The sequence below is a fragment of the Sorex fumeus genome, unplaced genomic scaffold (assembly GCF_029834395.1).
Source record: "Sorex fumeus unplaced genomic scaffold, SorFum_2.1 ptg000033l, whole genome shotgun sequence".
Classification (NCBI taxonomy): domain Eukaryota; kingdom Metazoa; phylum Chordata; class Mammalia; order Eulipotyphla; family Soricidae; genus Sorex; species Sorex fumeus.
The window spans coordinates 570,989-585,913 of NW_026606090.1; the positions used below are offsets into that span (position 1 = coordinate 570,989).

The window sequence follows — 14,925 nt, forward strand, 5'->3', positions numbered from 1 at the left end:
GTACTGGGTATCTTTGGTAACTGATAGTTCTGGGAGTAGTGGGCTGGAGAGAGACTGGAGTTAGGAGATCAGGCAGCAGAGGGGTTTAGGAAAGGCGAGAGGGGGGTTTAGAAAAGAGATTTTCATGTCTGCCATCTTCTTTTTTAATGTTCTTGAAACTTGAGCCGCTTCTCCCAGATAGCAAAGAAAAGTATAGACGTGGATACCACTGGGGGTGGGGGGTGGGGGCCGTGCCAGCTTCCCGCATGGCAATGCCCGCCACAGCCTGCGTGCCCATCTGCCTTTGGGGAATGGGATATCGGGGATGGAACCGGGGTTAGCCCCGTGCCAGGCGATAGCCCTTCCCGCTGTCCTCCCTCTCCGGCCCCGCCTTTGGCAGCTCGCTCCTCGCTGTCTGTCCGGAAGGATGGAATTATTTCCAGGCCCGGAAGGCAGCGGCGCGCTCTCACCATCCACCCATCAATCTCAGGCTAATTCGTTTTCCGTTTGCTAGGAAATAAGTCGAGAAAAACTCGTCCGAGCGTGGAGGGGCAAGTTCCCGTGGCGGCGGGTGCGCGCGCTTGGACCTGGGGGGCGCCTGCAGCCAGGATGCGCGGGGGCCCCTAGCCGCTGCGGACCGAGAGGGTTTGCGGGGCGCGCCCTTGCCACCGGGTCCCCGCGCCACTTGGCTGCGGGGCTCCCTGGTGGGTCAAAAGGCAAAAAAAAAAAAAAAAAAAAAGAAAGAAAGAAAAAGATGATGCGGGGTCGGGTGGTGAGGGGGACCAGTCGGGGGCGATGTGAAGTGCTGAATCGCGCCGAAAGGAGGCCGGGCGGGGATGGGGGTGAAAACCCGGCGGGGACTTGAACCCTCTCGGGGGACCCTCCCCAGCTCAGCCCGTCGGTACGCGCTCTGTCACCAGCTCTGCGGGTCTGTTGAGCGCAGAGTTGTGCAGAGCGGGGTGCGCGGGCCCGGGGAGGGCGGCGCCTGGTCGGGAGGAGGGAGGCGGGCTGTGCGCTGGGGCCCCCCCGCAGAGCGAACAAAGCTTGGAGTCGGGTCGCTGGGGGTCGGCGGGGGCTGCGGCACAGCGGACCCACCGCGGGACTCCACCCCGGGCCCGCCCCGGCGCCGCCCGCGCTCACTTCCGCCACGCGCGACTCGCCAGGTCCGAGCCGGGGAGCGCCCCGCTCCGGCTCCGCCCCACCATGGCAAGGCCACGCCCCAAGCACGCCCCCTTAGTGCGCTTTATGCGGTTGTCTGGGCGCCCGCCCCGCCCCTGTTACGCCCCTCCCCGGATAGGCCCCGCCCCTTCCCGCCCCCTTTGTGCGGTAGGCGCGGTTGCCCGGGCGACGGCCCCGCCCCGCGCCGCCGCGCCCAGGTCTCCGCGCGGCGGCCCCGCCCCGCCGCAGTCTGTCGGAGCCGCCGCCGCAGCCGGCCGCGGGGCGGGATTCCCGGGACCGTCGCAGGGAGCAGAGCTCGGCGCGCTCGGTGCGCGATCTCGCCTGCCCCGGCGGTGCTCCTGGCCGCCGCGTCGGTCCGCTCGCTGGCCGGGTTCGGCTCCCCAGCCCGCCGTCCGGCTCCGAACCCAGACTCCACGGCCGCCGCGGGGAGCCGCCCACCCGCCCCTGCCCGGGGCCGCTCGCCGGCCCGACCCCGCCGTGGATGTCACCTGGCAGGCGGCCGTCATGGAGGGGGACGGTTCAGACTCGATGGTGAGTGGCGGCACGGGGGTCCGTCCCTCCGAGGGGCCGCCGGAGGGGCGCGTGCCCTGCGCGCCTGTCCCGCGTGGCGTTGGCGTGCGGGTCCCCAGCTCCCGGAGCGACCCCCTGGCAGGCAGGTGCCCGCCGTGGTCGCTGCGTGGCAGGATGCGCCCTGGGCGTGCGTCTGCTCCCGCCGCTGTCGGGGTTGGACGGCGTCGGAGAAGCAAAGGACCCGCACTTGTCAGTTGCCTGCCAAACCTCTTTTTTCTTTTTCTTTCTTTTTTAATCTCGAAACAGTTTGGGGGAGCCAATTGCTCTCCCCTCCCGAGTGTGAAATGAACACCGCTGTTTCCTCGTGCAATTAGCTCCTATCAATTGTGACTATGGAGCGTGCGCTTTATTTCAAGTGAGACACGAAAGGTTTTTGTTTTTGCACCTGCCGCCTGGGAGGTACACAGGGAATTAAATGTGCCTTTGAATTAATCAGGCGTGATATCCCGGTTGAAATGAGATAGGATGGGGTTTTCTATGATCCTTTTTGATGTGGACTTGTAAGGTGTGGCTGGCAGATTCCCGAGTTAGAAAAAGAAACAGCCAAAAATGTTCCATGCGGTGGGCTTCTATGGAACGTTTGTTGAAAACTGTTAAGAGGCTCTGCTTTGTAAAGGACCCTTGGATGGCGGTGCAGCCAAATTGGCTGTGCTGCTGTGTTTTGTTGGACATCATCAAAGCGCTTTGTGTTACGGTAGGCGAGGTGGGGATAGAGCATGGCAGGCATTTTTAGTGAAAAGAAGTGACTTAATGCATCCAAACATTTCTGTGTGTTTCTAGATTTGAAATGGTTGTCCAAGGCTTATGAGTCCTTTGCAGTTGGATTTTCAGGTTCAAATAGTGCACAGAGTAAGGAGCTTACCTTTCACAAGGCGTGCCGTGGCTCACTGGACCCCCAAGCACCCCATATGGTCCCTCTCTAGCTGCACCAGGAGTGATCCCTGAGTGCAAAGCCAGGGGAAAGCTGAGTGTGGCTGGGTGTGGCTTAGCTCTCCTCACGCACCCACCCCCCTTCCCTCACCAAAAGAAAATGAGATTCATGAAAATTCCAGAGATACTGAATATAGTCTTCACACCTGAAGTTTGGAACACCTGGAGCTTGGAAAGCAAATCTACATGGGGAAAGATGGGAAAACTGGTCCTCCGGGCATCCATGCTTTCTCATTGTGATGAGTCTATGCCTTCTGTGACAGCAGAGGTCTGCAGTGGCTTGGAGGCAGTGCTCTGCAGGCCAGAGCCCCAGCTTTGGGTGTGGAGAGTTAGGGCCCCAGCACCAAACCTAAAGGAGCCCCTTGAGTGCTACTGGGTGTGGCCCCCAAACAAAATGTCTCTTATTAAAAATAATGTCAGGCTTGTAGGCCAGAGAGCTTTTTTTGTTTTTTTTTTTATGGTGCCTGCTAATACCTTGTAGTCGTTCAATATTCATGAAATGCTTTTAGGTTTACGGCTTTTCCATGTGGCATGAAAACCTCCAGCACTTTACCTGCATGAAGACTGCAGCATATGAAAAATGGTCACATTTAATGCTGCAGAACTGTTAATAATTCAGCTTGTGGCCGGAGGTATGAATCGGTGGAAAAGTGCAGGCCCCTGCTTGCCAGAGATGTGGGCTAGATCCCTGCATGGCACGCGATAATTCCGTTTGTGAAGATTTCAGCTGGGCTCCTGTGCTGGGTGTGGCCCCCAAACAAAAGCAGCAACAATGAAAACCAAAAAAAAAAAAAAAACCCAACTAGGTGTTTCCATCAGAGGTACATGCTATCTCAGGTTTCCCTGCTCTCTCATCTGCTATCAGAGTCACTTCTTAGTACATCACAATTAAAGCCTTGTTTTTGGCGTTGCAGTCTTCATTTTATTGAAGTGATTTAGTGTGAGGCTCTCACTAGTAGGTTTCTTTTTTGTTGGGGTGTGGTGGGGGCCTACACCTGGTGGTGCTCAGGGCTTACTCCTGGTTATCTGCTCAGGGATCACGCCTCACTCCTGACTAGGGGAAAGATATGGGACACCAGAGATTAAACCCGAGTCAGCCATGTGCACGGCAATTACTTAACTGTCTGGATTCCTTCCTTCCTTCCTTCCTTCCTTCCTGTAATTTGTATAACTTATGATTGATGGCTTATTATGATTCCCTAGTATTTTATTTATTTATTTTTTGCTTTTTGGGTCATACCCGGTGATGCACAGGAGTTACTCCTGGTTAATGCACTCAGGAGTTACTCCTGGCGGTGCTCAGGGGACCATATGGGATGCTGGAAATCGAACCTAGGTCGGCTGCGTGCAAGGCAAATGCCCTACCCACTGTGCTATTGCTCCAGCCCCTCCCTAGTATTTTATACAAAATTTTTTTCATCTATTTCCTTTTACCTTTGACTTCTGGAGGTTGAGGTGTGGTATAAATAACATAGAATTTGGTTGTGAAAAAGGAACTTCCATTTAAAGATGTGTGTGTGTGTATGTATGTATGTATATATGTATGTATTTTGGTGCTACACCTGGCAGTGCACACGGTTTATTATAACCTGGCCCTGTGCTCGGGTTACTCCTGGTGGGGCCCAGGAGACTACAGTGTGGTGCTGGGGATTGAGCCAGATTGGCTGTGGACCTTGTCCTCTGTCTTCTAAAGATCTTTCTTCCCTTCCTCCTTCCCTCCCTCCCACCCGCTGGGAGGAATCAACCCCAGTTGAGCTGTGTTCCCAGCTTTCCGTATTCTCTGTGGACAGATCGACGTGACTGTTTATACCCAGCACGCTGCCATACTTGCCCACCACGAAACCTTTCACCCTGATTATTTTTTTTTTTTTGTCTCTGTTTTAGGTTACCATGAAGAATATCGAAAGGGAGCTTGTGTGCCCTGCCTGTAAGGAGCTGTTTACCCATCCATTGATTCTCCCTTGTCAACACAGTATCTGTCACAAATGTGTGAAAGAGCTCTTACTGACGTTAGATGATTCCTTCAATGACGTGGGGTCCGACAATTCCAACCAGAGCAGCCCAAGGATCCGGCTGGCTTCTCCCAGCATGGATAAAATGGACAGGATCAACAGACCAGGTGTGTGGTCGGAACTTGGCGGGGTGAGGGTGAGCCCCCATCCACCGTAGGGGGGGGCTTACACAAACGGTCAGTAACAAATGGGGAAGGGAAATCATTTGTGTTACCTTTTATTTTTAGACTTAATTTTTCCAGGTGAAGACATTTAAAACTAGTTAGAGGGGGTCCACCCCCATCTCAGCTTCAGCTGTCACAATAAATACCTCTTGTCTTTTGTTCTGTATTTAAAGTGGATACTGAGCACGGGTTTTGTGCTAAAACCCTTAACTCTCTCTGGTTTCAGTGACCAAAGGTCACTGAAATATGTGGGAGAGTCATGAGCAAATACACATGCAGTTAAAGGAGAAGGCTAGGGCATGGCTGGGCCTCCTCACTGAGCAAGATTTTATCCCACCTGGCAGGTTTATTTTCGCCATTTTACTGTTTTCAGTTCTCACCTGGTGGGGCTTGGAGGACCAGGCAGTGCCTGAGATTGAACTCTGGGCTCCAGCCCTCCGAACCATCTCCCAACTTCTCTTTGGCTGTTTTGAATCTATCATTTAAAATAGCTCTTGTGACTGCTAGCTAAGTTCCGCCCGAGTTCTGTCTTTCTGTCCAGCTCCCGCTGTGCTAAGTTACTCCCTGCTGGAGGGTATGTCTTTCTCATGAACATCTGTCATGGGACTGATGAGCTTCATGTTCATTTGAAGGCCCTTGGGAATTGCAGGCCAGGATGGTCCTGGAGGCCAAGGGGTGGGGGTCTTGGAGAAGGGGCCACACGTGGGCCAGGGGGGCACGTGGAGGAGAGGGCCAGAGAGGTCCTGCGCCTGGCATTCTGCACTTACTGGCCTGCCCCCATGCCTGCCGGTCCGCGGGCAGTGAAGCCCTGGGCTGTCCAGAGGTGCGCCGGCTGCCCCCTGCTCTGAGCACTGGGCTTTAGGGCCGTGGCTCTCTGAAATGGGGCTCGGAGGCTTTAGGGTTAACTGAGCCCCCCAGCTTTGTTCCCTCCTCTTACAGTGAAGGAGTAACTTTTCAATCCTGTTTTCTCTTTAAAAGAACTGTAGAAAGACTCTTTCCCCTTACTTACCTCTTATGTGTTTTTTGTTTGTTTTTATAGGTCACATCCAAGTGGTGCTCAGGACTTACTCCTGGCTCTGCGTTCAGGCATCACTCCTGAGAGGGCTCAAGGGGCATATGGGGGGGGGGGGGGGCTGGGGATTGAACCTGGGTCAGCCATGTGCAAAGCAAGCGGCCTCCCTGCTGTACTGTCTCTCTGGCCCCTTTCTTTGCCTTTCGGAGAATACCGCTGTTCTCCTCTGAGATGGTGCCTGGCATGCATTCATATCCGTGAACTGCATCCGAGAGGTTGAGTCCCTGGGTTGAGGGGGCAGGGAGACTACGTAGAGCACCAGTGTGCACGCTTTGTATGCTGGAGACCTATATTTCATCTGCATCCCTCATGCATCACGATGGCGGTGTCTCCAGGTGTGACCCCAAACCAAAGAAAAATTGTTTTTAATTTATTGAAAAGTAAAAGGAGATTGGTTCTAAAGAGATACTCTTGCTTCACAGAGATTTCTTTCTTTTGGTTTTGGGGTTCACCTGACTTTGCTCAGGGCTTATTCCCCCAGGTGCTTGAGGGGACCTTATGGGGTACCAAGGACTGAATCCAGCTCAGCCGCACGCAAGGCAACCACCTCGCCTGCGGTCCTTTCTCTCTGGCCCCTGAAACTGTGTTTTTTTCCGATGTACTCCCTATTTAGTTGAATCATGTTCTGAGGGAGGAGGGACTTAGAAACTTTTCAGTGACGACCAGGGACTGGAAATAGAGTGTTTAGTTTGGCGCAGGGCAGTGGGGGCCGTTTTGTGGCACAGTCTTCAGCGCCAAGGGTTCCCAAGCACAAGCCGAGGGACTCAGGAGGCAGTTGAACGGAGCACTAGAGAAAACAACATCCAAGGCAGTTTCTTTGGATCAGAATCCTAGCCACAAGATGTTGTTTCAGTTAGGGATCAAATTTAGACGCAACAGGGGCCAAATCAGGTACATTTGTAAAGTTGGCTGGACCCAGGTGTCATGAATACTGATGGGGGAGGGGTGGTCAGAGGGAGAGAGCCTGGAGAAGGATTCATTTAGCTGCCCAACCCCCTGGCCTGGATTTCAGTGACACCCAGCAATGCTCTGATTCACAGCGCACACAGGGCTGGAACTCAGACCTCCCTGCATGCAAGCCTGAGTGCTCACCCTTTGTGCTCGCTCTCAGCCTCATTTACCCATTCCCTCAGCTACGGGGAGGAAACCAGATGACTCCGGGCTGTGCGTTGGAGGCTGTGGAGCCCTGCAGTGACTAAGCACCTGGACCCGGCAGCTGGTAGGAAGGGCTACAGCAGGCAGGCCAGGGGCACGGGGCAGCAGGAGCACTCCATGAATATTTCTCCCCCTTCAAAACCCGATGCTGGTGTTGGTGTGAGAGCTGGAGTAGTGTGAAAAGTTGGCAGTCCTGGTTACTTCAGAGCACCTGGCCAGTTGAGCTAGGCAACACCGCCTACCCGCATCTTAAACAGCGCCAGGCCTTCCCAGATGGCGTCTCCGTGTTTGGCACCTTCATTTTCAGCAACGCATAGATAAGCAGATTACAAATGCTCGTGGGGAGAGCTCTGCTTCGGGGAGCGGGACCCCAGTTCTTCTGACCAGCCCGTATCTTCTCCAGCCCTGAAGGGTGCTCTCCTTTTCTGAGTGCCACTTGTATTAATTCACTCAGTAGATACTTCTGTGATCGCCTGGTGCCGGACATGGCTAAATGCTAAACAATCTCAAATGAACAAGATCCTCATTAGCTTTTTTTTTTTTTTTGAGTGGTCAGGGCTTATTCCTGGCTGGGCACATGGGCATTACTCCTGTCAGGCTAGGGTGTCCTCATGGGCTGCCAGTGATTGAACCCAGGTTGGTCTCATGCAAGGCAAATGCCCTACCTCACTGTATTATCACTCAGAACTTACTATTTTTGTTTTTTAATTATTAATTGAGATTCTGTGGTTTATAGTACTATTCACAATGGCTTCTCATGCAGATAATTCCACACCCATCACCGCTGTGCCCACTTTCCTCCCTCCCAGCACCCCAACTCCCCTCATCAGCTCAATTGTGTGGGTCAATTTCTTCCCGTTATTTTGCCCTTGGCTCTGTGTTACTTACTACCTTGCCGTGTATTTCAGGGCCCTCAGATGAGAGAGCTCATTCTGTTTTTATCTCTTTCTGACTGACTTCCAGACTTCTCCTTTTTCAAAAAAGAAACTGGTTAGACGTATTTGAGAAGGAAGCCAGGCAATTGGTGTGGGAGGAATAAGACTCTAATAATTACTTTGGCCATGGTTTTAGTAGAGGGATTGACTAAGGGCCAGAGAGATAGCTCAGTGGCTAGCACAGCAGGAGGCCCGTGTTTGGTCCCTATACGACATGGTCACCTTCTCCCCTCCTTCCCCCAGCCCCCAGGAGCACCAGGACTGTCCCCAGACTCAGAACTGAGAGTAGCCCCTGAGCGCTGAGGATGTGACTCAAAAACCTCAAAATTAAAAAGTGGGAGGCAGGATTAAGTAGACCTGGACCTTGCAGAGTAGCGCACGCTCTCTTTGTAAAGCGGTTGCTTGCTCGAAACATACCTTGTCTGTATTGAGATATGTTTTCAGTGTCAAGTACACACTTGGAAAAGAGAACCTATTTTTCATACAAATCACATTTTGAAATGATAGCATTTGGGGCAGGCTGGTTCAGGAACCTACAATACCAAAACCGATTTTACTCATTTTTTTTTTCTTTTTGGGTCACACCTGGCAGTGCACAGGGGTTACTCCTGGCTCTGCACTCAGGGATTACTCCTGGCAGTGCTGGGGGACCATGTGGGGTGCTAGGAATTGAACCCGGGTTGGCCGTGTGCAAGGCAAATGCCCTACCCGCTGTGCTATCGATCCAGTCCCTACTCATTTCTTTTTACTTTCTAACAGAGCTGCTGCTGGAAGAGAGCATAGTGACAGATGTGGCCATCACCGCTGTCCCTGTGTTCCTTCAGACAGCATTGCTTTGGTCACTTGATAGATCGTAAAAACTAGACGGATGCCTGGGTTTGGTAGGAAACACGGTCGAGCAGGGAGACCAGCTTCTTTCTCATTCGTATGTTGAAAGATGTGGTCTATTGAAGTCTGCAGACGCACGAAGCACAAGACACTGCAGTGCTGTCTGTCTTTTCCTGAGTTATCAGAAGCGCTTAGTAAAATAGTTTATTAAACGTGATTCAAAAAAATCAATCTGTATAAGAACTCCGTGTCATTCTCCTAAGTGCTGCCCCCACAGTGATGCATTTGGAACTCGAATTGCTTTGCTGAGTGTCTTCGGGCACCGGTGGCTCTGTCAGTGCCCTGTGTACCAGGAAAACCTGGCTCCCCGTCCCCCACCCCAAACTGTTATTTCAATAATTGTATTTTGTGCAGGACACAGTCACACAGTTACTGCTTTCTCTTTTGTTAACAAGCCGTGACTACTTCTCTGTGAAATCCAATTCTAAATCTAGCTTTCTGTTCATTGTTCCCAGCTTCCCAGTGGAGACCTCTGGGGTGGAGAGGTAGAAAATACTTTCTTGCTCATGTGGCTGCAGCAAGGACAGTCTTGTGTCCCCGGGGTTTCACAACATCAGTGGTCAAGTCTTCAAACTGATCTGAGAGAGGGAACACAATTGGCTGAAATGACTTAAAGGTCCCTGGGACTCAGTTCACGAGGAAGTTTTTCCCCTTGAGACTCTGGACAGGAGCACTGCTGATCAGTGCTCCCATTTCTCAGTGGGCCTGGCAAGATATCTCTGAAGAAAAGGCATGCTCCTGTTTATTCAGTATTACGCCCCAAAGCTTCCCATTGGCTTTGTGGAACTAAGCTTCCCTGAACAGCTGCATTTCTTTCTTTTTTTTTTTTGGGGTCACACCCAGCAAAGCACAGAATTACTCCTAGCTCTGCACTCAGAAACTACTACTGGCGGTGCTCAGGGGGCCATATGGGATGCTGGGAATCGAACCTAGGTCGGTTGCACACAGGGCAAATGCCCTACATGCTGTGCTATCACTCCGGCCCCAACAGCTGCGTTTCTGGGAGAGGTTAAATAAGCCAGTACTTTCTAGTGACTTCAAACATTTACTTCAGGTTTTTTTTTTTGGGGGGGGGGGTGCTTGTTTTTGGTGGGGGATGGGGGGTTACAGGGGTGGGAGGAATTGGGGCTTGGTCCACACCCTGGGGTGTTCAGGAGTGACCCTGGATGGTCACTTAGGGGTCCATATGTGGTACCAGAGCTTTGAGGGGCTTTGAAGTGGGGTTGGCAGGATGCCAGGCAACTGCCTTTCCCTCTGTTATCTTCTCCAGCACAGTTTTTTTTTTTAAATATAGCCCCGTCTTGGCTAGTTGCGTGCATATGGCATCTTCACGTTTGAAAATCTTTGGCATCAGAGTTTTACCATTTAGGCTTTGCCCCTTTGTGGCTAAATAATGCGCAGTGCATGTTTATCGGGAGGACTACCTGCCTCCCTACAGTGCTCAGGAGTACCCCGGCCGAGGGGCCCAGGGGCCCGTCTGCAGTGTCAGGGATCCAACCAGACACCTTACCCGCCTGCACTCACTCTTCTGCCCTGGCCCTGGCTTGTCAGGGTTTCTCAAGGCTGTGAGGGATTCTCCATGAGGGAGGGGTCAGTGGATTCCATGTTTCTTTTTCTCCACTTCACCTTCCAAGTAAAATTGGCCACTTTTGGGTGGCTTGCTGTGGACACCTCCCCCTTTGGTAAAATCTTGCCCTGAATCATCATCCCTTTTCTGTATTTCTGACCCTCCACCACAGGCCTGGAATGGAAATGACCACAGTTCCAGGAGTTGTAGAATTCCACCTTTAAAAGTGGAGGTTTTTGTCATTGGAAAGGTCAGAGCAGTTGACTTATGAAAAAGTCAGTGTTTGGCTTCAAGGCTAGTTGAGGATAAAGTTTGGTGTGGCTCTAAATTCTCGCACCAGGGGCTCACTAACTCAAAGGCACAGCTGAGTGGCAGACTGTGGAAGAGAAAGGTGGGGGTTGGCCCTGGCCAGGCCATAGGGACCCAGGCCAGGTGGCTACCAGGAGTGGGGGAATTGGTAGCCAGACCCACTGAGCCAGCTTTGGGTCTAATATAAACTGTCTTTTTTTTTTTTTTTTTTTTGGCGTCACACCCGGTGATGCTCAGGGATTACTCCTGGCTCATGCACTCAGAAATTACTCCTGGCAGTGCTCGGGGAACCATATGGGATGCTGGGACTCGAACCTGGGTCAGCCGTGTGCAAGACAAATGACCTACCTGCTGTGCTATCACTCCAGCCCCATGAACTGACTTGACTTAGAAATCAAGTCAGTATCATAAAGGCCTAATTCTCCTTTATGACCTAAGTGGTGAAGCATAATGAGGAAGGTTGGTTGCCCAGGAATCGCTTACCAGCCCGTTTGAACATTCTTGGGAGTCTGTGTTTCCAGGTTATCATGACTCATGTTCCAGCTGTCTCTGGTGTTAAAGGTGTCTGGGGAAGAGAGTCAGTTCTGCCAGATTAGTCTTCAAATAATTTGCAAAGACGACGCGCCCTCCCCCCCCACCCCCCCACGCTGCCCTTGTCTCCTTTCTCACTGGGTCACGTTCTGGAGCTGTGGTCTTGGTAGAACATCCTAAGACCAGGGCATGTTTGCCCCTACACCAGGCAGGCTGGTGGCCATTTAGCTGTGTATGTCTCTGGAGAATTTTAGCCAAGCTTTTGCCTGGACTTAAATGGTTTGACATTTGGCCGGTGGTTACTATATTAGATAGTCTTGTTATAGGAATGGAAAACATTTGTATTTTTAGTTCCCCTGTCTTGATATTTTTCTCTTTTTAAGCTTGCATCTCAGATTATCCTTAGGTTTGTCTGATTTTCTTTGTTGCCCTGAGCAAATATTGTTTGTTTTTGTGAAAACAGTGGTAGGCACATAGGGACAGATGAAGTAGATTTTAGAAAATCTCAAGAACTTTTAGTCTAATTAGGAAAATAGTGGGGGTTGATTGGTTTAATAGTTTGATTTAAGCGCAGGGTAATATTTTTGTCTGAAATTTTACTTTTTATTAAAAGGGTTACAGAAAAGGGATGCAGCATATTTCTTTCTTTTTTTTTGAGATTTCTGAGTCTACCTGCCAAAGTCTTGGTCTCCTCATGATCCAAAGCATGATTTTGTTGTGATACTTGAATTTTGTTTTAGCCCATTACTGAATTGATCACTGTTGTCAGTTCATAAGACCAGTAACAAGCAATTTTTTTTTTAAATACTGGCTGTTGAGATTAGTTATCTATTTTCAGTTCCATCACCTCGTTCCTGTGTGGAGCATGCGTTGAATATGAATTTCCATTCGTTTGAACTTGACCACTGCACACTCTCACTCTCTGGGAATGGTTTGGTTTGTGTTTTCACTCAAAATTGCCCTTTGCATGTGTTTTCAAAGTAGACGTGCCGCTCACCTCACCGCATGCCCGCTGTGCTGGGAAGTGTCTTGGCCTGTATTGCATGTTTTAAAAAAGTCATTTCAAGAATATATTATATGTAGGCTTTTCCATTTTTTATTTTAATGAAGCCACTTTGTTCTGTAGGCATTTTGAGGTCTGTTTAGAACAATGAAGAATAAAATATCTTCATGTTAGTTGTGTGTTAGTTGCATAAATAGCATTAGTTGCATAAATTTTCCATGACATTTTGCATGCCATTAAGCCACTTTAATGCGTAATGTGGTAATTGTTAATGTACATGTGTGATATAATGCCCTAGATAACCTTTTCAAACTCCTTTTCCATGACGGTAATGTGCCAGGGCAATGTTAATGTAACTGTTTAAAGACCTTCTCTACAGGAGTGGGAAACCAAGTTTAATCATTTCTTTTCCCTGACTAGAAAGCAGTCTGCCAGAAGGCTGTAGGATAAGAAATTTTTGTTTGTTTGTGGAGTTATCCTATGGCCACCAAGACTGCATGCTCAAGAGCAGGTCTGTAAGTTGAGGGCCTGTGATTTTCATCAGGCGTAGCTCCTCTGACCTCTTGTGAACCAGGTGTCAGACAGAGCTGTTCTGCGCTGGCATCTTGATTTGTTATAAATCAAGATAAAACTGGGTGAATGTAGTATCCAAGATTATTCATTGTTATGTATAAAATATACAAATATAACATTATTTGTAATCAAGCTTTGGGGGCAACTTGTGACTTATTGAATTAAGTAATTGTAGTGGTTCTTTTTTTTCTTTTCAGGTCAGAAGAAGATTTTAAATGGTTGGTCCCTCTTAAAGTGATTAGATTCTAGGCCTTTGAATGAGCTTTTTCAACTTTTGTAGATCATACTCAATTAGCTCATGATTTTGCTTACTGAATTTTCCCAGATAAAACAATACTACAGTGGGAAACGGTTTCTGTTACAGTTGTTCTTAACAATTTGCAGTCACATAGTCTTTTGAGAATATGCTAAAAAGCCATGGAAAGGTTTCACCAGAAAATATAGATAAGTGTATAGATGCAAGCTTTGTTTAAATACAATTTCAAGTAGTTTACGAAACTGTTTGCATCTCCCCAGGGCCTCTCCATGGACCTCTGGTTAGGGGGTCCAGTACTTTAATGCATCTTACTCCCCAAGACAGTCAGCCAAGACTACTGTGCTTGTGGAAATGGAAGCCAGAGTTTTAGAGCAAAATATGTAGAAATGATGCCAACAGTTCATTTTACAATTTCAGTCGATTCTAACCCTTGTAGTATTGTCTTATGATTTGTTGTTTGATTTGCCTGACTTCACATGGCTTTTGTATGGAATTTCTGTAGAATAATATAGAACAGTATACTTTGGGGCACTCTGGTGGTGGATCTGGGGAGGACACTTGCACAGATAAACAATATCAATTCAGTGTAAAATATTTTGAAAAAGAAAATGTGGGGTGCGGGGGCCAACGGCTATCTAATAACTCAGGATTGTCTTTAGTCCACCAAAGAAACAGCTTACAAAAAAGAGAAAAATATGTCAAAATACGAATTGATTCAAATGACACCACTAGAGTGTTCATTTTGGGGAGATATTTTTGATTCCACTCTTCCCAAACATACGTACGTACGTACGTACGTACGTATGTCCTTCCTTCCTTCCTTCCTTCCTTCCTTCCTTCCTTCCTTCCTTCCTTCCTTCCTTCCATACATTTCCACGCTGACCTAATTGAGCATGGATTTCCTCACCCTACAGGTTGGAAACGCAATTCCTTGACTCCTAGAACAACTACTTTTCCATGCCCTGGCTGTGAACACGACGTGGATCTCGGAGAACGAGGAATCAATGGTTTGTTTCGGAATTTCACTTTGGAGGCTATTGTTGAGCGTTATAGGCAGGCGGCCAGGGCAGCCACGGCTATTATGTGTGACCTTTGTAAACCTCCGCCCCAGGAGTCCACCAAGAGCTGTATGGACTGTAGCGCCAGCTACTGCAATGAGTGCTTCAAGATCTACCATCCCTGGGGCACCGTGAAAGCCCAACATGAGTATGTGGGACCCACCACCAACTTCAGGCCCAAGGTGAGCGTCGTCTCTGCTAAACCGGCGTTTCCTCTTCGTGTCAGGAAAGGAAGTAGGAGTCTTGCCAGTCGAGAACCTCACGCCAGAGTGGAGCTTTCGAAGCAGTTCCAAGCAATTTCAGAGCCTTCCAAGAAATTCAAACCTGCCCTCATAAGCTCTGGGGCTTGAATGTGCTGCTCAGGCCCCGTCTGAAAGATTTCATGGGGAAACAGTTTTTAATTTTTTTTTTCCCTTTTGAGTTGACCTAAGTTCTTTTAAGCAAACACAGGTAAAGACTAATATTTTTCTTGTGATAGAATATTGGGTAACATCTCAAGGGAATTTCATTTTTTTTTTGTTTTTGTTTTTGGACCACACCCGGAAGTGCTCCGGAATCACTCCTGGCAGTGCTGGGGGGACCATCTGTGCTCAAATCTGGGTGTGCCAGGTGCAAGGCAAACATCAGACCCGCGAACTATCTCTCTGGCCCCAGCATTTTCCTTTTTCATTTCTGTTTGTGTTTGGGCCACACTTGGCAGTGCTCAGGGTTTGCCCCTGCCTCTGCACTCAGGGATCACTCCTG

The 14,925-nt window shown here is 49.6% G+C and overlaps 1 protein-coding gene across 1 annotated transcript in view; it reads left to right on the top strand.

Moving 5' to 3' along the window:
* The first annotated feature begins 1,421 nt into the window (after nt 1–1,421).
* Nucleotides 1,422–14,925, top strand: part of TRIM36 (tripartite motif containing 36) — a 33,947-nt gene continuing 20,443 nt past the window's right edge. The window contains exons 1-3 of the mRNA XM_056116863.1: nt 1,422–1,689; nt 4,543–4,777; nt 14,038–14,363. Of these exons, the coding sequence (XP_055972838.1) occupies nt 1,663–1,689; nt 4,543–4,777; nt 14,038–14,363 (588 nt within the window). The 5' untranslated portion in view covers nt 1,422–1,662. The remainder of the gene's footprint in view (nt 1,690–4,542; nt 4,778–14,037; nt 14,364–14,925) is intronic.